Source organism: Aotus nancymaae, unplaced genomic scaffold (assembly GCF_030222135.1).
Source record: "Aotus nancymaae isolate 86718 unplaced genomic scaffold, 86718_ANA_hifiasm-v0.15.2.pri h1tg000079l, whole genome shotgun sequence".
Lineage (NCBI taxonomy): Eukaryota > Metazoa > Chordata > Mammalia > Primates > Aotidae > Aotus > Aotus nancymaae.
In genome coordinates, this window is record NW_026988494.1 from 27,263,924 (window position 1) to 27,284,764 (window position 20,841).

The 20,841-nt window shown below is 43.3% G+C and overlaps 1 protein-coding gene across 2 annotated transcripts in view; it reads right to left on the reverse strand.

The window, feature by feature from the left end:
- The window catches only part of KIF13B (kinesin family member 13B), a 194,428-nt gene that overhangs the window by 22,072 nt on the left and 151,515 nt on the right, over positions 1-20,841 (reverse strand). For both annotated transcript variants that reach the window (XM_021665164.2, XM_064368766.1), the window contains exons 33-37: positions 20,062-20,214; positions 19,582-19,659; positions 18,229-18,282; positions 8,109-8,220; positions 2,254-2,387 (exon numbers count right to left, since the gene is read on the reverse strand). In XM_021665164.2, the coding sequence (XP_021520839.2) occupies positions 2,254-2,387; positions 8,109-8,220; positions 18,229-18,282; positions 19,582-19,659; positions 20,062-20,214 (531 nt within the window). The remainder of the gene's footprint in view (positions 1-2,253; positions 2,388-8,108; positions 8,221-18,228; positions 18,283-19,581; positions 19,660-20,061; positions 20,215-20,841) is intronic.

The window sequence follows — 20,841 nt, forward strand, 5'->3', positions numbered from 1 at the left end:
GGTGCACAGAAGCCTGGAGGTGGAAGTGTTTCCAGCATCATGTTGATGCAAAGTCTGCATGATAACGACAGATGGCGTGGGCAAGGGGGAGCTCCCTGGCGACCCTGAGAAAAGGGAAATGCATTCCAAGGAGCTGAGATCTCACAAACCAACTGGAATGTTCTGGCTCTACTACCAGGTCTCTTCATTAAGGCCAGTTTTAGATTTACATATTTTATATATTTTTATTTTTATTTATTTTGAGACACAGTCTCGCTCTGTCGCCCAGGCTGGAGTGCCGTGGTGCAATCTTGGCTCACTGCAACCTCTGCCTCCTGGGTTCAGGCGATTCTTATGCCTCATTCTCCTGTGTAGCTGTGACTACAAGAGCACACCTGGCTAATATTCTGAATTTTTAGTAAAGACAGGGTTTCGCCATGTTGGCCAGGCTGGTCTCAAACTCCTGACCTCAGGTGAGCCACCTGCCTTGGCCTCCCAAAATGCTAGGGTTACAGGTGTGAGCCACCACACTCAGCCATATATTTTATATTTTTATGAAATATAAAATATTTGTATGAGGTCAGTTTTGCCAAACCTTTGCTTGTATGTGCTCAAACAATAAATGAACAGACTGGAGGAAATGAACAAAAATTGTTTTAAGAAATCTACGTATTTCAAGGTAACCTCTAACCTGGTGATTATAAATTGTAGTTATTCTCCAAACACTACATTTATTCTAACACATTGTTGTTCCTCTCACATCCAGAGAGGGCCAATCACTCATTGCCAAAACAGTAAGAGCATAAATAAGTTCTACAGGTAGCAGGTGATGCAACTTGCGATATGGAAAACTGAAAATAGCTTTAAAAGAGAATGGTAATGAGGGCAGGCTGGCTCCATGACTTCCAACATGATTCCAATTTCCTTCAACCAACATGACTTTGCCTTCGCTACACAGCAACTGAAAACACTGGTTACCAGACTCTACCGAATAAGAATCATCACAGGCACTTGCAAATGCAGATTACAAGGCCTCCCCAAGTTAGCTATGGGTTCCCAGGGCAGGCTGAGACACTTTTTTAAAACAGCTCCCTTGATAAATCTGACAGACAGTTCATGAATCACACTTTGTGAAACAATGACGCAGAAGTTTACAACTAAATAATGTACACAGTAATGACCACTGGTTCAGTTCTAGTGGATCTCTGGGGAAAGAAAAACCTGGGAAAAATCATCAGTGCCTACTTCAGTCCCTGCAAGACTCAGCTCCTGCAGTCACAGATTCATTTCAGTAACTCATAAGCCCCCCACATGCCCCGTTCAATACAGTTTAAATAGCGGCAAAATCTTTGTTTTAATATTTCCATCTACTGCATATATGTGTATGCTTATTTACATGCTTAAAGCTAGATTTTTAAAAATTATTTATCTGCATAGCAGCCTGATAAAACTAATTCCTTCTCCCCGAATATGCACTCATAAACTTAGAAAATTCTTTCAAAGAGTTAAGTCTCAGATGACTCAACCTGCATTTCTGCAACTTGAATGTTTAGAAGAACATGGAGAAGCTGATGTCAAAAGACCTATTTTCACAACAGAATGTGTCCTGTATGTGTTTTTGAATGAGTATAAATAAATCCTCATTTATCATTTTCTGCTGAGTTAACACCTACATATAAGGCTGGAAATTGCATTTCCAATGGGGTTCCCATTTACTATTGCCTAAGAGCAGCTTCCTGATTGTTTGGAAAATCCTTTCACGTTTGCTCTAACACTTACCCTAGGGCTGGGTAAAGTTTCAAGAAAAAAGGCAGTAAGACAGGCGATCACTTTTCAGTAAAAGAACAGGTTATCCACAGTAAAGAAAACAGAGGTTGAGAGGGAAGGGCAGTCACGATGTAAAATTGTTTGAAAAAAGAAATGAAATCAAGAATTAAAAATAGAATTACATTTTCTACTTGGCAATACACAAACAATGCTAAGTGCACTTCATAAATTTTACTACTGTTGCTCTAAGTGATATTACCATAAATCACATTAGCAGTGTCCTTGGCACCTTTTAAAAGCAGAAAGGAGGGAGTGTGTCCGTAAGTTTAAACAGCTCTGTTATCTCTGAAGAGAGTGGAGGAGAAATGACAGACAGCTGTTCCCGAGTTTAAAAACAGGGTTTAGCCCCCCGGCCCCACCGCTGCACCTCCACCTCTAGCTTGGGCACAACACGGAGTGCCCGTCTATTAGAAAAATGCTCACGGCTGCTTTCTCGGTGCTCTTTACCTGATGTGTAAGGGGAGACGGCCGCTTGCCCCTCTTGTCATCGCGGACGGGAAAGAGAGACTTGAGGAGCTTTGGCATCTGTGGCACAAAGGACTTGACGGGATTCAAATAGGACGCAGCGAGGTTACCGAGTCCTGCCCATATGACAGGGGAAAAAGAGAAAACAGATACAATTACACACACATTTTCTTTCCTGTACATTTGCCAGACGTCACTTGTCAGCAAATCTAACAATAAAAACCAAAGGTATCCTTAAAAAATATTAGAGAAACACAATTATTGTAGTTTCCGTAATTTCCCTCAAACATAGTAATGTCCCTTTTCCAATTAAAGAGCTATAATTGGGGTGCTGCCAAAATGCTCCAGTATGCACTGGTCCTATCAGCATCAGAACAGTAATTCACCTCTATCCTGTCGCTAACTGGCACAAGCTTTCACTTCTGCCCTAGAATAAAATGGAACTGATTTTTAAGTCACATTGCCAATGACACACATGTACAGCTCTCTGTCTAGACTTTAAGCTCTTTGAAGTCAGGGACTATGTCTTACTCAATCTAATTTTTCATAACTATTTATTGAAGGAAGATGATGAAACTGACCTTTTGGGAAGTTGTTTATTACAAGTTAGGGAGAGACTCCTTGAACAACTTATGTTTTTACCTGCTGTTAATTTCCAATGGCTTGAAACAGAGGTACACACAGGTATATCTATGATACACTAAGATTTCTTCCCCCTATTAATTTATAGTAAAATCTAATTCGAGTCATAGGTGATAAAAAGCTGTATTCACATAACATTTAGAAATGAACAAACAAGTCACCTTAAGGAATACATTTGCCTCAACAGATACACACAACTCCCCCCAAATCTCTACTCCACACTAACCCCTGAAAGGATTCCAAACTTACTGGGAAATCAGTTGGCAAATGGTAAATGGATGGATACAGATGTAAGCTTTCTACATTTTACAGAAAGCAGTAGAATACTGAGTTTAAGTATACTTCGAAAAGTTAAGGATATACATTGTAACCATGAGAGCCCATGAGAGACACCACTGAAAAATAAAAAAGCAAAGAGATGGCTATACCATGCCAAGAGATACATCGTAACTCAGTTTAGAAAAGTCAAATCATTTACAGGAAGGCAAAAACAAGGATGAGAAAAATAAAAGAGGGGAGACAGAACATAAAATAAGTTTAAGATGAATAAAGATCCAAAAGGAAGAAACCGCACAAGTAACCTAGAGAAGTAGTCATCAGAACACTGGCTGACCATGGGGAGTGGGAATTAACTGGAGTCCTGTCAATGTCCTATATTTTGACTGGGGTATGAATCACATGGGTGTATATAAATACATTTGATAAAACTTATTAAATACGACCCACAGTCAACAAAATAGGGGGAAGAAATCTTAGTATATCATACGTATACCTGTCTGTACCTCTGATCCCAGCCTTTGGAAATTAGCAGCAGGTAAGAATGTATTATTAAATACGAACCACAGTCAACAAAGGAGTCAATAAAAATAGACCATGAGCTGTCTAGATAGTGGATTTAACAATGACTTTAAGGCAGCTTTCTTAAACAAGTCCAAGGATGAAAAGGAGAATACAGTCTTGACAAATGCACAGACCAGGAATATCAATGGAGAAATTAAGACCATAAAAGCAGCAGCAAATAGAAATTCTAGAACTGGGGAAAAAAAAAAAAAAAACAATGACTGAAATGAAAAATTCCCTAATGTGCTTAACAGAGCACTGGAAATCACAGAAAAAAATTATCCTATCAGAAAACATAAGATTAAAAGGTTAATTAAGGAAAAAAAAAAAAAAAAGGGCCAGGTGTGGTGGCTCACGCCTGTAATCCCAGCACTTTGGGAGGCCAAGGTGAGTGGATCATAAGGTCTGGAGTTCCAGACCAGCCTCACCAAAATGGTGAAACCCAGTCTCTACCAAAAATACAAAAAATTAGCTTGGTGTAGTGGCAGGCACCTGTAATCCCAGCTACTCAGGAGGCTGAGGCAGGAGAATTGCTTAAACCTTGGTGGCAGAGGTTGCAGTGAGCTGAGATCATGCCACTGCACTCCAGCCTGGGCAACAGAGTGAGACCCTGTCTCAAAAAACAAAAAACAAACAAACAAAAAAAACAGAATAGAGCCTCTGTGACCTGTAGGACAGTATTAAGCAATCTAACCTGTGACTAATTAGATTCTCAGAAGCAGCAGAGGAAAAGTGTAAGGCCGGCTGCCTCGCTGAAGAGCCAAATGGACACACTTATCTCTCTGTGCTGGCTCCCCACACCTGCTTCTATCTGGTTTCTCCATGCAGGCTCCACACGCCCACTCCTGCATTCCTCACTCAACCCTTTCAAAATTTAAAAAGCCCGCGGAAGATTTGTCCAATGGCAGTTTAACATTAACCTCCCCAGCCAGTCAGCCTACCAATGAAACTGTCTGCTCTTTGTTTCCCTAACAATCAATCAAATCTCCTTACCAATGAAATTGTCTGCTCTTTGTTTCCCAATGACCAATCAACTACCTCCACTTCTTATAAAACCCCACGCCCTGAGAAGCCCATTGCGACTTCTCTGGCCCCTTCCTGGACCACAGAACCTTGCCCGGGAGCTGAATAAATTGAATTCTCATTTTTTCTCACTGGCCTCAGTTTCCTCATTTTAACTCGGCAATATACCTTACAAAAAGGAAAGGCGGAAAAGTTTTAATGAATAATGGCTAAATATTTCTCACATTTGTTGAAAAACATTTACTTACAGATCCAAGAACTTGACAAGCAAGTTAAATACTAAGAAAACCATACCTAAGCAAATCATAGCAAAATTTCCACAAAGATAAACTTCTGAAAGCAGGCAAACTAAACAACGCTATCACACTGAGTGGGAAGTGTCAAATGATGGCTGAATTCTCAGTATAAAAGAAGGGGCTGGAGATGAGGAATTATCTTTGAAGTGCTAAAAGAAAAAGGATTGAAACCCAGAGTTCTCTATCCAGTGAAAATATTCTTAAAACAACAACCAAACAAAACAGTGAAATGAAAATAATTTCAAAAAAGGAGAGCACTTTGGAGGACTGTACTCTAAGACATACTAAAGAATATTCTTTGGAGTAAAAAGAAATAAAATCAGATGAAAATAAGATCTTCAGCAAAGACTGGATACTGCCAGAAATAATCTGGGGAAAAAAAAAAAAGAATAACCATCTTTTCTGTATTCCCTTAATGTGCTTAAAAGACAAGTGGCATTTTTTTTTTAAGACAAGAGTCTCACTCTGTCACCCAGGCTGGAGTGCAATGGGGTGCGATCTTGGCTCACTGTAACCTCCGCCTCCTGGGTTCAAGCAATTCTCCTACCTCAGCCTCCTGAGTAGCTGGGACTACAGATACCTGCCACCCCATCCAGCTAATTTTTGTGTTTTTAGTAGAGACAGGGCTTCACCATGTTGGCCAGGCTGGTCTCAAACTCCTGACCTCAGGTGATCCAACCTGCCTTGGCCTCCCAAAGTGCTGGGATTTTATAGGTGTGAGCCACTGTGCCTGGTCTGAGCTTTTTTTGAGACAGGGTCTCACTCTGTTGCCTAGGCATGAGTACAGTGACGCAATCGTGGCTCACTGCAGCCTTAACCTCCCAGGCTCAGGTGATTCTCCCACTTCAGCCTCCTGAGTAGCGGGACAAGTGTGCACCACCATGCTTAGCTGATTTTTCTACTTTTCGTGGAGACAGGGTTTTACCATGTTGCCCAGGCTAGTCTCAACTCCCAGGCTTAAGCAATCCACCCACCTCAGCCTCACGAAGTGTTAGGACTATAGGTGTGAGCTACTGCACCTGGTCTAAAAGTGGCTATTTTAAAGCAAAAGGAATAACATTATAAAGTGAGGTTTCTAACACCTATAAATGTAGAAGATGAAACAACAGTACACAATCAGGGGCCTAGAGGAACAGGTCAATGATTTATAGTGTTGCGTCGTTCCCGTACTTGTGAGGCAGGGAGTGATATCATATTAACTCTAAGTAGATTTGGCAAGTTAAGAATGCAAAGCAGGGTTTCTGAGCAAAGACTATTTAGCGAACAAATACAGGTGTCCCAAAAAGCAAAAAGAGGAAATAAAATGCGACACTAAATATTTTTTTGACTAATCCAAAAAAAGGTAAATAAGCAGTTACAGTGAAACAAAAAACAGAACAGCCAAGTAGAAAACCAATAATAACATGACGGACCTCAATGGTAGGCACTGGAAGGGGTGAAACATGCCAATTAAAGGGCAGGAACTGTGAGATGAGATTCAGGGTAAAGAACTGGATCCAACCATATGCTGTCTACAGGGCAATCACTTTTAACTTAAAGACAAATACATGCTAAAACGTAAAAAGCTGAGAAAAAGACACACTGTGCAAACAGTAAATAAATTTGATGCAGTTATATATAAATGATAGGTAAGAGAAATTTCAAGGTAAGAGTGTCTCCAGAGATGAAAGGGGCATTTCATGATAGAAAGGTCACTCTACCAGGAAGATATAACAATCTTAAATGTGTATGTACCTAATTAGCAGAGTTTCTAAATGAATGAAGCAAAAAACTGGTATAAAGGGAAATACAATTTTCACAATCATATTTGGATATCTAATGCCCTCTCAAGAACTGATAGAATAGGTCTCCACTAAATCATTAAAGATCCAGAGGATTTAAACAGGGCAATGAACCACAGTGACCTAATTAGACATACACAGAACCCCATGTCCCCAAATACAGTAGTGCACGCAGAATATTAACCAAGACAGAACACAATCTGGAATATAGATTACCCCCAATATAGAAGAAGAATTCATGCTATTTGATAACTCACGGATCAAAGAAGCAATCACAGGGAAATTTTAAAATACTCTGAAGAGAATGAAAATAAAAGCACAATATACCAAAAATATGTGAAATGAAGAAACATTTAAAAAATCAACTGCAACAGAAAATAAAACTAACAAAGCCAAAAATTGGTTCTGAGATTAATATATCTGATAAATCTGTCATGTAAGTATTCAAAACAGAAAATAAAAATCATCAGTATCAGAATAAAAAGAAGGAGCATCACAAGAGATCCTACAAATAAAATATCAGGTAAAGTGATGTTTATGAAAATAAACTTAATAATCTAGATGAACTAAGAGGTCCCTTAAAAAATATAACCTGTGATAGCTGAGGAGACACAATGATCTAAATAAACATTCTTATACTAAAGAAACTTGCTGGGTGAGGTGACTCACGCCTGTAATCCCAGCACTTTGGGAGGCTGAAGTGGGTGGATCACCTGAGGTCAGGAGTTCAAGACCAGCTTAGCCAACATGGTGAAACCCAGTCTCTACTAAAAACACAAAAATTAGCTGGGCGTGGTGGCAGGTACCTGTAGTCCCAGCGACTCAGGAGGCTGTGGCAGAAGAATCACTTGAACCCAGGAGGCAGGGGTTGCAGTGAGCCGAGATCACGCCACTGCACTCCAGCCTGGGCAACAGAGTGAGATGTTGTCTCAAAAAAAAAGAAAGAAATTCAAGTCATAATTTAAAATCTCCCCACAAGGAGAATTCCAGGGCAGATCATGTAACTAAAGTCCTTAACAAAGAGGTGCAAAGAGAGTCCAGCAATGTACAGGCTAACACATCACGAGCAAGAGGTATTTATCAGAGCAATGCAAGACTGAGCCAACGGAACTCCACCTGTTAAGATGAAAAACAAAACAATTCTGATGGTCATTATCTAGTAGAACAGCAGCTGCCTGGCAGGAAATCCTAATTTAAACTTTCTGAAAGACGCTCAGATTTCTGACAGTAATTGACAAGTGAAAAGACAACTTACCTGGATCCCGAGAATGGTTATTTTGGGGAGAAACAGAGAGGGCGGGGGCGACGGGAGCTATTCCCCTGGAAACTGCGGTTTGGGATACATCCTGCTGACTTTCCCACCGGCCCTAGTAAAGACGAAATTGGGAATTTTGTTTCAATTAACAACAACAAAAAAAGTACAGATACTCAAGACAAAAAACCGTTATGTATTACTAAAGTTCGTTTGTAGAATATAAGCTTAATTACATAAGCACTTATGTTTTCTCTATTTTAAGACACAGGGTTTCTCTCTGTTACCAGGCTGAAGTGCAGGGGTGCCATCACAGCTCATGTAACCTCCAACTCTTAGAGTCAAGCAATCCTCCCGCCTCAGCCTCCGGAATAGTGGGGACTACAGGTACATGCCACCACACGTGGCTAATCTTTTTATTACTTTTGTAGAGACGGAGTGTCACTATGTTGCCCAGACTGGTCTTAAACTCCCAGCCTCCAGCAATCCTCAATCCTTAGCCTCCCAGTGCTGGGATTACAGGTGTGAGGCACCATGCCTGACCAGCACTTTTCTTCTGCTTGTCATCCTGCTTATTGTATTAATTTCCCCAACAACAATACCCCCTCATTTGGACAGCCCCTCCATACAGCAGTTTACAGTCTCCCATTCAGCTGCATCCTACCACGTGTTCTACCCTGGGCATCCTGTTGTCTCCCACAGAAGACAGATGTATTCCTTCTGCAATTCTCCCTTCGGTTCTGCTTTGAGGCCACTTCTGCTCTTTTGCCTCGAGATACCCTTTTTCACTCAGTTCTCCATGAAAACCCACAAACAACTCTTTAGTCAGAGGGTGTCTCTTCTCACCACTCCTAGACTATGCTTCCGCTGACTCACATGTAGTGCATTACAGTAAATATTACCAAATTTCTCATTTTAAATATGTATTACAGATAAATTACAGTCAAACCCAAGTCAAATAATTATAAACTCTCAATGATGGAAGTCTCTGAATTACCAAATTTTACTGTGCTCTCAACTTATTTGTAAATTCCTGTTAAAGAGATTTCAACCGAGATTTCATTGGTTGAGGGATTAAAAGACCATTTCAAAATTCATGGTGAGCCATAAAAATAGTGATACCATCAAAGCACTTTTAACTTCAGCCCTATCTAGGGAAGAAATAAACCCAAATGTTGCTTTTATTAAAACTGGTAAGAGATGAGACGCAAATCTTTTAAATGCTTTAAGTTCCCTTTGATCCCCTGATAATGACTAACTTCTTTACCACCGGAGTTTAATAATCATGTGTAATACAAGTTTGAGCTGGCAGTGCACAGATGAATGACCCTAATGATTAACTCAAGTTTTCTTTAGTAACGGCCTGAACAGCAGGATAGGGACAGCGAGTTTTCCGCTGCTCTTAAAGATGGATTGAGGAGGAAGGGCCTCGTAGGATTCAGAAATGCATTGGAAACCTATCTGCTTTTAGCAGCAACCTAAGTACTGATCATAAAAATCAATAAGCCCTAAGTGATCTGGATCCCGTGTACCTCAGAGAAAGCCACTTTCCCTAGGAACTCTCTCAGCACTTGGTATCGTTTTTAAAAATGGTGTGACGGTCAGGACTGATTAGGAAGCAAGGAGAACGAGAGAGACATGAACACGGGATCAGCAAGACGGTGGGCTCTGAAATACTTCACAGGAGGAGTGCTGGCATCTCCATGAATCACAGGCTGATTTACATATTTGAATGTTTTGTTAATTTTTGCATTCACATTTCATGATCTGTCTGGGAAGCTGGGGCCTTGTGTACCCTGGGATATCCCCATCAGGTAACTGATCACTAAGGTCGGCCATCCTTGGAGTTTGTCAGAGAAGAAAAGTCCCCTGCTTTGTGTACAGTGGCGAGCTCACACACGGCTGTTCTGAAGACAACTTACTTAATTTGGAAGCATTTATTTTCCTATTTTAGATTTTTCTTGTTTGGCAGCTCTGTGGCTGCAGCCTGTCCCCAAGGAAAACTAAGCTGCTGATCTGGAGTCAGCACCTGGGCTGTCTGACGTAGAATTGGGCCAAGAGCATGGAGGTGCCAACTCTTCCCCAAGGCACACCGAGGCCCTGGTGGCTTCACAGGCAGTTCTTCCCAGCAGGCACTCCCGCACACAAGGTTCCAACCCAATCAGAAGAGAAGCAGTAACTCCGTCTCCTTTACTCAAACACTGCAAGTGAGAAGACTGAGAGGTACGCAATGTGTGGCTCCTGCCAGCCCTGCAGAGCATGACAAACAGAGACATGGATCACTCTGTCCTCTACCTGAACAGCCATCTTAACCTTGAGGAACCTCACACGCCGCTCCTCCCCCACAGTTCTGATCCCACTGTCCTGGGACAAGGACCTCACATCACGCTGGGGTGGAACAAGCTCCGCTTCAGAGGGAGCAGGTGATGCGGAGGAGGTGAAACTGGGTGCCACGCGTTTCCCTCCTCCAGCTGACACCGACGGAGCTCTGCGGAAACCCTCCACTGGAATTACTAAATTTTTCTCCTCTGCCACACCTCCATTCTCTTGACAGAGATGAAACCTGTGGATTAGGGTACAGCTACACACAGTTCCCCAGGGACAAAGCAATGACTGTCTTTGCGATACATTTCATACGCTTGGCGGTCCTAGGGTTATCCTCCCTTTACTGAAATGTTGGGGCAGATAAAAAAAAAAAACAACAAGAAGAAGAAAAAACAGTTCAATGTACTTCACAGGGAGATGAACTCAGGACCACGGACTCAAGGACTTTGCAGGGCGCTGGCACTTCCAGCTCACAATAGCTCAGGTCTGAAAGCGGAAGAGTATGATCCCAGTTTTACTTCTCCTTCAATGAAGTAAAACTTCCCCACCACCTGAAATCTGAATCTCTCATCTGTCTCTAACATCCTGCATGTCTATCACACTTCAGAATCAGCTGTGATACGAGTACACAAGAGGGAAGCTGGCTTTGTTTTGGATCCTAACCCAGCTTTATCGCCTTTAGGACACATTGGTCCTCACAGGCAGACTCACAGAAAGAAAACCCTAGTCAACGCTGCAGTTACTGGTAGCCAGCACCAGGCTCGGGGGCAAAGTGGATGAGGTAGGAACGCTGGAGGCTCCTGGGGGACCTAATTTGGTCCCCAGGGACACCTGCCGTTTTCCCACTCCCGCTCCTCTGCCAGATACAAATTCTTTGGGTTTGCTGGGAATGAGTCTGGTTTTGATCAGGAAAGTGACAAAAAGGTAAATAACGAGAAGTGCCAGTGACATTTCAGGTCTAAAGGCAGCTCCACTGCAGCTGGAAGAAGAGTGACTCATGCTTGGCAGCTCCTCCCAGGACTGCATGAAACCATCGCAGTTTTCAGGAAGGTGATGGAGCCAACACAAAATTCAATTCTGCTAACTGGGTATTTGTTCATGCTATTGACTAATCTCAATTTCCTCACAAACTCTAATCAAAAGATGACAAACATACAACCTTAAACTGACTCATTAAAAATAAAATTTCTCCTAAAATAACTTCGGAAATAAAAATGATTTTGTCAACAGCATTCGTCATGTTGCAAAAGACCTTGATGTGCAGCCGACTCTGGGGTGGAAAGACCAAAGACATGCCGGGATTCATCCTGCACCTCAACCTCAGCCGGTCTCGGCAGACAGTCACAAAAAGCCTGCTAAGGTTTCATTATACCTATAGAAAACATCTGTACAATAATTATGAAACACCCAATAGCAATAAATAGCAACACTGCTTCCATCAGGGATCATATTTTATATTTTTAAGTGAAAGACTTATCCCAAGAGTGATTTATTTTAGGCCCTACAGTGAATTTAACATTTGGAATAGTTAACCAAACTCTATCTTTTTAAGATTAATTAGTTCATCAATTCAATCTCAGTGGAGCTCAGAAAACAATACCCCTTTTCATATGTAGGGGCATCAACAAACAGAGGAATGGAAAGCAGGGCTGGCCTCATTCCAAGTATTATTAGGCCAAACCGTGAGTCTGTCTTTAGAACCTAACTGCTTTCCTCTCACCTCCCACACCCCTAATCCTATTACCCTCCTCTGCACCTGCCTCCCTGCCCACTTCACCATGTCTTTCATGCACCCAACTGAGCAACTGAAAACTAAGAGAACCTCCCCAGAACCTCCCAGTGGCCTCTGTCTGCTTCCAACATTATTCCAACTGCCCTGACCTGACTGCTCCATGTGATGTGATGTGACGTGGTACAGAAGACACAGCAAAACAGAGCCTGCAAGCTACAGTTTTTATGTGTCATCAGCATCAGCAAGATGGATGCATGGATTAACGGAAGAGAACCCAAATATGTCTGCAAAGCAGACATAACTCAAGTCATTACAATTTTCAATGATTTCAAAATGTATTTTCTGGCATTCCCAGCATCATAAAGTCCAGCTTAAAATTACATTTCTGACTCAACTTTCCTGTACCTTCAATATTTTCATGCAAAGAAACCAACATGGTCTCACTGGGCCTCCGGTGTGAAAAGGTCGCCCAGAGCACCTTTGCCATGCTTTGCTCCACTTGCTCTCACCCGAGCTTCCAAGTCTCCAAATGTTTATTATTTATTTTAGTATGAATTAACTCCAACTCCTCACATTCCAGGACCTTCTAAACTCAGTAGGATGCCTTCATTCCTGGTCTTTTTTGACAGATAAATACTTTTACAAACAGTCTTGGACCCGGGTAACAGGTAGCATTTGCAAGGGATCATACATCCTGGTTGTACAGACAGACAGACATACTGCCACAGTGATTTTTACAAAAGGGTGAGGGTTAGTACAGTGTAGAATGCAGTCATCTTCTAAAAACTACAGTTAAAAATGCATTCATAAGCTGGAGGTCAAAGCAAGCCTAAGTTTCAGATTGTAGGATAGTGGCTGTACCCCACTCATTAGGAAAGCCTAATGAATTATTCACCTTTCCCTGGAGCTCTGAAAACTGAGGAATGCACAAAGTCCCCAAAAGAAAAAACAAACAACAAAAATCATGAGTCTGAGGTTCCCAATACAACCATTTCTTCACCCACCGGAGGCCTCCTCAAACCACTAACTCCAGAAGAGCAAAAACTTCCAACAAGTTAAAATGTTAGAGAGTAAGACTTTAAGGTCATCTGTTCACGCGGACCAAAAACCAAATAACATAAAAAGGTACACGGTGAGCCGTCTCCTCCGACCTGTACTCCCACTTGCTGGCCACCACATCCTCCCACCCCCTCCCAGGCAGGTAAGGAACAATGAGTCCTTACAGCTTCTCATTTATATGGAGGCAAATCTACACACAAACCTGCCATCACAAACAGCAGTATACTGTTCTGCACTTCATTTTTAATCACTAAATATATCCTGGCGATCTTTTCATAGACCTGAAAGAGTTCCTGGTCATGTTTATAGCTGTATAGTGCCCTGTGTGTGTGTGTGTGTGTGTGTGTGTGCGTGCGTCCGCGCGTGCGCATGCGTGCCGTGTGTAACCACGTTGCCACCAATACCCTTGTAAGTACACGCCACATGTGTGCAGGCATCGCCGTGCTAGGAGCTGGAGAGGATCCTGATCACTGTGTGTGCTTAAATACTACTCTCTCCTGACAAATGCTACTACAGGTGGCCCACAGCATCCTGATTTCAAGGCAATGCCACATAATCTTTAAATATATTTTTCCTTGTTTCATTTAAAAGGCCAAAGGGAGAGCCTCTGTTCCCTGCTATGGGGTGGGGGGGGTTTCTTTCTTTTCTTGAAAAAAATGTAATTTAAAACATTTTTCTTTTCCCTAAGAATATTTCAGGATGCTCTACTTTACATAAGACTACTGTGTCCCCTCCACTGAAAATGGGGGAGCTATTCTGCACCCCACACAAGGGGATCTGGAACCAAAGGCCCTTGGGCTAGTATTTTTCTCCTCTATCACCTGAACTTGCTCATCTGTTAAGGTCCATCCTTACAACTCTGGTAAAGATTTCTGCTTCACCTCACCCTGTGGAGAAGCAACAATTCTCTCATCCTGACATGTGGACATCCACCTAACTCGCTGATCTGACACGCGGTGAGCCACATGGTGCTGAGGCCCTGGCATCCATGACAACCTTCCAGGCCTGTGGGTGCCAAGAGTTTCCACAGCTGAACTGGGAGCAAAGCGAGGACTGGCAGGCCGGCATCTCTGTCTCCCCTGACATACTTCACCATGTCTCAGAGGATGGGGCTGCCAAGGCTGGGGAGAGCCAGACAGGCCAAAACCTGAGGAGGACCACAACCAACTGCCATCCACCAACAGGGAACGTAAGCTTGTGAGCGCTGCGACCAGGACTTGAGAGGTACATGAAACAGCCTGGGATGATGCCCGCACTGGCCCCCATCCCAGGAGGGGAGCCGAGCAGCCAGAACCCAGGGTTTCCTCACCCTCGCTGAGTTATTCGGGGAGCCCAAAGAACCAAGAACCAACAGCAGGAAGGTCTGGAAGCGTTAAGACAACTGTGTGACATGACAGTTACTTATCTGATAACACCTTGTCCCACTAGCCCCCAGCCCTGCACAGGCCACGATGAGCCCTGCAGTAGCACCTGAACTGGTCTCCATCCTCACCCCATGCTGTCTCTGAAGCCTCTGGGCAGAATCCTTCCTAAAACCCTCGTCCCTGGCCTTCTGACACTCCCCTGACCCTGTCTTCATTCCTCCCCGGCACTGCCGCCACCGCACCGTGGCCTGAAGCGCTACCACTGCCTCAGCCAATCCGGCCCCCAATGTCCCTGCTATCCCCTCAGGCTCTGGCACCTGGCTTCAACTCCGACACCTGAGACCCTCAAAAATGGAACTGAATCATTTCTTCCCAAAGCCTGCCCCACAGTTCATCTCTCAGACCTATACACTGCCGTCCGAAACCCGATATCACTCAAGTCCCCTCACTCCAGCCTCACTCTTGGCATCTGCAGGACTCTAGAGTCCCCTCCCCAATCCATCTGTGTCTCTCCTCTCTCCCTGGCTATTTCTCCCCTAACCAGTCCCTCCACCCTCCAACTCAAAACCATTTTTCCCACGTTTGCACTGATAACTGTATATATTTATACATTTCCTATGCACACACCACAGCCAGGGGTGGGGTGAGACTCAGGTGGATCATTAAAACAAATGTTCTAATCCACATGTGGCCATGTTACTGCTCTGTTTTCAAGTCCTTCCATGGTGTCCAGCTCCCCTGCCATTCCTTGGGATATGACATCAGGATGCCAAAAATAAGGCCCTGCCTCTCTGGGTTCTGCTCACAGACTCTACTTTTTTCTTCTTATTTTTTTCTTTTTTAACACATGGTCTCTCTCTGTAACCCAGGCTGGAGTGCAATGGTGCGGTCATAGTTAGCTGTGGCCTCAAATTCCTGGGCTCAAGCGATCCTCCCCCGCCTCAGCTTCCCAACTAGCTGGGATTATAGGCATGAGCCATCATGCCTGCCTAATTTTTAAAATTTTTTTTACAGAGAAGGGGACTCCCTGGGTTGCCCAGTCTGGTCTCAAACTGCTGGGTTCAAGCCGACCACCCACCTGGGCCTCCCAAACCACTGAGGTTACAAGCATGAGCCACCATGCCCAGCCCCTACGCCCTGGACTTCACTCCCACCTCATGTGCTGTCAAGAACATGGCACAGTGGTCCATCCCAAGCCTTCGCTCACACAGATCCTTCTGCCCACCGTGTTCCTTCAGCTCCTTCCCTGACTGTGTGAACCTCAGTGTCATCCTTCGGGGGAATCTTAGGAATGGATGGCCAGGCGCAGTGGCTCACGCCTGTAATCCCAGCACTTTGGGAGGCAGAGATGAGCAGATCATGAGGTCAGGAGATCAAGACTATCAGGGCCAACACGGTGAAACCCCATCTCTACTAAAAATACAAAAATTAGCTGGGCATGATGGTGTGCGCCTATAGTCCTAGCTACTCAGGAGGCTGAGGCCGGAGAATTGCTTGAACCCGGGAGGCAGAGACTGCAGTGAGCTGAAATCTTGCCACTGCACTGCAGCCTGTGTGACAGAGAGAGACTCAGTCTCGGAAAAAAAAAAAAATTGGTCTCCACCCTGCAGGCTCCCCCCAACTTGAGTCCTGTGTGAAGCCGATGGGGGGCCACGCCCTCTGCTGTGCCCTGGCTTGGTTCTAAGAGCGTCTCTGCTCCTTTGTTCTATTTCTCTGGTGTATATGATGGACAGTACTTTTCTTTGAAGTAGATTACATTATTTTCTGTTATTGTATCCATTTAACATAAGGAAATTAGGCAGAGATTTTTTTTTTCTTTTTGAGAGGGAGTTTCGCTCTTAGTGCCCAGGCTGGAATGCAGTGGCACAATCTCAGCTCACTGCAACCTCCACCGCCCAGGTTCAAGCAATTCTCCTACCTCAGCTTCCCGAGTAGCTGGGATTACAGACATGCACCACCACGCCCAGCTAATTTTTGTATTTTTAGTAGAGATGGAGTTTCACCATGTTGGCCAGGCTGGTCTCAAACTCCTGACCTCAGGTGATCCACTCTCCTCAGCCTCCTAAAGCACTGGCATTACAGGCCCAGCCACAGATTTCTTAACAGAAGAAAAACAGAAAAATTTTGGCCACTTCTTTCAAGGAACTTATAATTGGAGATTTAGGTTAGACACATTTCCGCAAACACACAGAAAGTCATGTTTTTCTTATCTTTTCCTTAAGATATTTTATTTACATTAAAATATCACATACAATCAATTTTCAAAAACTCTGCTCTCTTCAGGTAATCAAGACTGACACTAAGCTACAGCTAATCAAACCTATCACTGGCGGAGTATAAACAAGCATAAACGTCAGCACACTTACAGAAACCCATGCCCACGCAGGGCTTCAAACGAATGGATGAGCTGGCAATCTGTATGTCTATAAACATACACATGTATCCTAGTGTAGGCAAACTACTAATAATCTAGATCTGAAAAAAGAGTCTCCAGCTGGGAGCAGTGGCTCAAGTCTATAATCCCAGCACTTTGCGAGGCCAAGGAGGCAGATTACATCATGTCAGGAGTTCGAGACCAGCCTGGTCAACATGGTTAAACTCTGTCTTTACTAAAAATACAAAAATTATCTAGGCATGTTGGCAGGTGCCTGCAATCCCAGCTACTGCGGAGGCTGAGGCAGGAGAATTGCTTCAACCTGGGAGGCAGAAGTTAAGTTGCAGTGATCCGAGATGGCGCCATTGCACTCCAGCCTGGGCAACAAGAGTGAAACTCCATCTCAAAAAAAAAAAAAAAAAGTGCCTAATTAATGCATCAACTTCATCTTCACTGTTCTTAAGTTTTTATAATGAAAATGTCAAACATACACAAAAGCAAAGCGTAGAATAATTAACAACAGAAATAGCGTAATGAACCCTATCCAGCTTTAAGAATTGTCATGAAGCAGCCAATTTCCGTCACTCTGCTTTGTAGATTCGAAAACAACTCCCTCACATCAGACCATCTCATAAGACCACAGCCACTACTGACCTCCTCAAGGGTTGCAAATCAACACAGGGCACGCTGCACACGGCTGGCAGTGCCAACATCTAACCAGACCCCTCAAAAGTGACACACACAAATTGTCATGTGTGGGGCCCAGCTAAGACAGTTTCAAGGAGCACTAACCTTTTTTAAGTAAACAAGATGAGTTCTCTATGCTTAAAACTCTGTTAAACAGAGAATGCTCTATTACAGTAAATAAATTCCAGCGAACAAAATTTCCATTCTCTTTTTCTTCTCACAAATAATGTTAACTTTTAGATATACTTTTATTTCTCATAAATTTTCAATCATCACATATCAATACTTCACTATAAAAACCTGATTTGAAGTTTCTTTTCTGACAGAAATAGAAAGAAAATTTAGACAGAAGTACAAGCTTTAGCAGAAAAATTGTTTTTCAACCCCAGTAGTCAGAGAATCTAATAAACCTTAATTTAATTGGCAGATTAAAAGAAATGAACCCTAAACACTTTCCAGTAAGTTTCACATAATACAGATGTGAGTAGGGGAAATTCTGGCTTGCAAAAATAACCTGAGATTTGAGAAGATAAAAGTTGAAAACGGGCCTTAAAAGTGACAGAAATAGTTAAAGACACCTACCTTGTTGCTGCCTAGACTGTATGATGGAATGAGATCTTGTCGGCTTCCAGACAACTGAAGAAGAAAGAAAGGGGAGTTAGTTCTTTACGCATTAGAGCATCAACATGTGGTCTAGGCAGTGCCAGCCTTTGCCAACCCAGTCAATCAAACGTCAAGTTGGGTGGCAGCAGGGAGGTTGTCAAGACGAAGGCTGCACACTAGTGGTCTTTGGGACATTATGAACACTGAATTGGTTATGAACAATTTTCAGATGAGAGATTCCTGTAAGATCTGGATATTCAGTTCACACTGAGGTCATAACTACCTGGACCTGAACTAGAGATCTCCCACTGGGTGATCCCTTCCTTCTGTGTGAAAGATACCAGGTTACTGGTTATCTCACCATGGCCTGAGCTTATGATTCCTTCCTCTGGGTATTTGTAGCAACTGTAAATAAACTCACAAACTATCTAAAATACTAGATCCCAAATATTCAATGTCTGCATATATCAGTATATTTTAATATATCATTTTCTGAAGAAATAAGCCATTATCTTTCTTGAGTTAAAGTGATCTTCCTAAATGTCTGAGATGGTTGGTGACATCCTTAGCAGCCATGCTGTGGCCTTGTGACTCTCCAGCATGAAACCAGAATGATCCAATTACAATCACTCTGGATCGCTCTCTCTTCTCTCTCAGATGCTAAGGCTAAGGTCAGCCGCCCTTTCTCACCATGCTTGTGCTGTGACTTCTCTCGGTATGAAGTTAGGATGAAGTGTCAGTTTTCATATCCACATCTTCATCAAAAATGAGGAAAAGAGAAATAAGTCAAGGGGCCGAGAGCATATCTTTGTGAATAATTACTCCCATGTTCAATATGCACATAAATTATATCTATGTTTTTAAAAACAACAATCAGCTGAAGCCATTGTTATGAAACAGCCCAATATATCTGAGGCATGGACACCACCCTGGCTGTCCTGTGAACAAATGGTCTGTGAACTGAGTCCAGACTCCTTCTCAACCTAAAAATAACTTAAGCCCAGGAAATGGCATTGGCTTGCCATGGGCACTTGGCTAGTCTTGGTTTAGTTAACAAACATTCACTGAACACCTTAGTCGGTGCTCAGCCGTGGTGACTGGAAGAGAAGAAACACCTGGAAGGCATTTAAGTGCTATTTCCCTTACAATATCAGTAGGAAGAGGGCAGAGGTGCACAGAGCCAATAGCGGTTGAGACCAGGGTCCCTGACATCAGTCCTGGGAAGGGAAGGACTTTGGATATGGGGTTTGACAGGTGGAGAAGAGTTACCCAAGAAAAGAGGAAAGGAGAGAGGTCCCAGGCAGAGCACAGGACTGGGTTCCACACACTTACTCTGTTCACATTTGGAGAGCTGATACTCCTCCTGCTCAGCTTCCCTTTTCCTGTTAGCTGTTCCTTCACTGCAACTTCCTGTGGATCAGAAAACATACAGAGGAAAAACACATGTAAGAGACACACCACGAAAGCAACACCATGTACAGCAGATGTGCATCCGCCATTGATACATACACATTCCTAGCTATTTCAACAGAGCTGTTATAATTATCACATATTACATGCCTGTAACAAAACAGCTCACATGCTCCCTAAGTACAAACATTTACTAGGTACCCATAAACAGTTTTTAAAAATTAAATAAAGGCTGTTACTTCGTAAGACAGAATGACCCAATTATTATCACTCTGGATTCAAAGTTCATCAGAGTGAGCTCTTCAAATGTTCAGACGCAACAACACTGAATTACAGAGTCAAACACAGACTCAGCCTGCACCAGGGCCTCTGCTGCCCACCGTATCCACGCGGTTGGCTAACCTGGCGCAGGCGATCTAAAGTCAGGAGGTTTTCTACCGCCAGCACGCTCCTCAGGTACTTTTCAATATAAGCCTCTGAGTCAGCAGAAGCTGGGTTTTCAACATTGGCTGCCATTCGTGCTAATGCTTCTCGTTCCTCCACTCCCTGGGCGTCCTGAGGAGCAGAAAGTTATACGTTATAAAAGCTTCTTGATCTACACACACACCCACACACCCACACACATGCACACACACATGCACAGAACGTATACCGTTTTAAAGTCACCTTTGGAACGCCAATGCATTTTTCCACGGAAATAATAAAAGGTGATTAGGTGACTAGGTTTACTTGAAAGGCTGGTTAATTTAAACATAGAGCAGCTGAAACACAGCACATTCTCAACAAAACTGATCTCTACTACATTCCCACTGCAAAAAACCCATGACTAGTTAGAAACAATTTTGTAGACTAGCCAGAAATGTAACCACCATAAAAACAGTATTTCAGAAACATTACCCACTGCCCTCAAACTCCTGAGGGACAGAGAAAGGAAAGAGGCACTGGGGTGACTGCCACACAGGGTGGGAACCAAGCTGCCTCCCAGGGAGGAGGCCTGGTATGGAGATGTTAGTGGACACAGGGTTTCAGCCCCTGCCACCACACAGCCCAGGGTAAATGATATACTCAGAACATGGCAGCTTGGGTTCAATTTTCTGCTAGAGTGGCAGAGGCCAAAGGCCTCGAGCCAACCAAGGAGAGGTTATCTAGGTCAGTTCTCCTGCACTGAGCTTTCTGGTACAG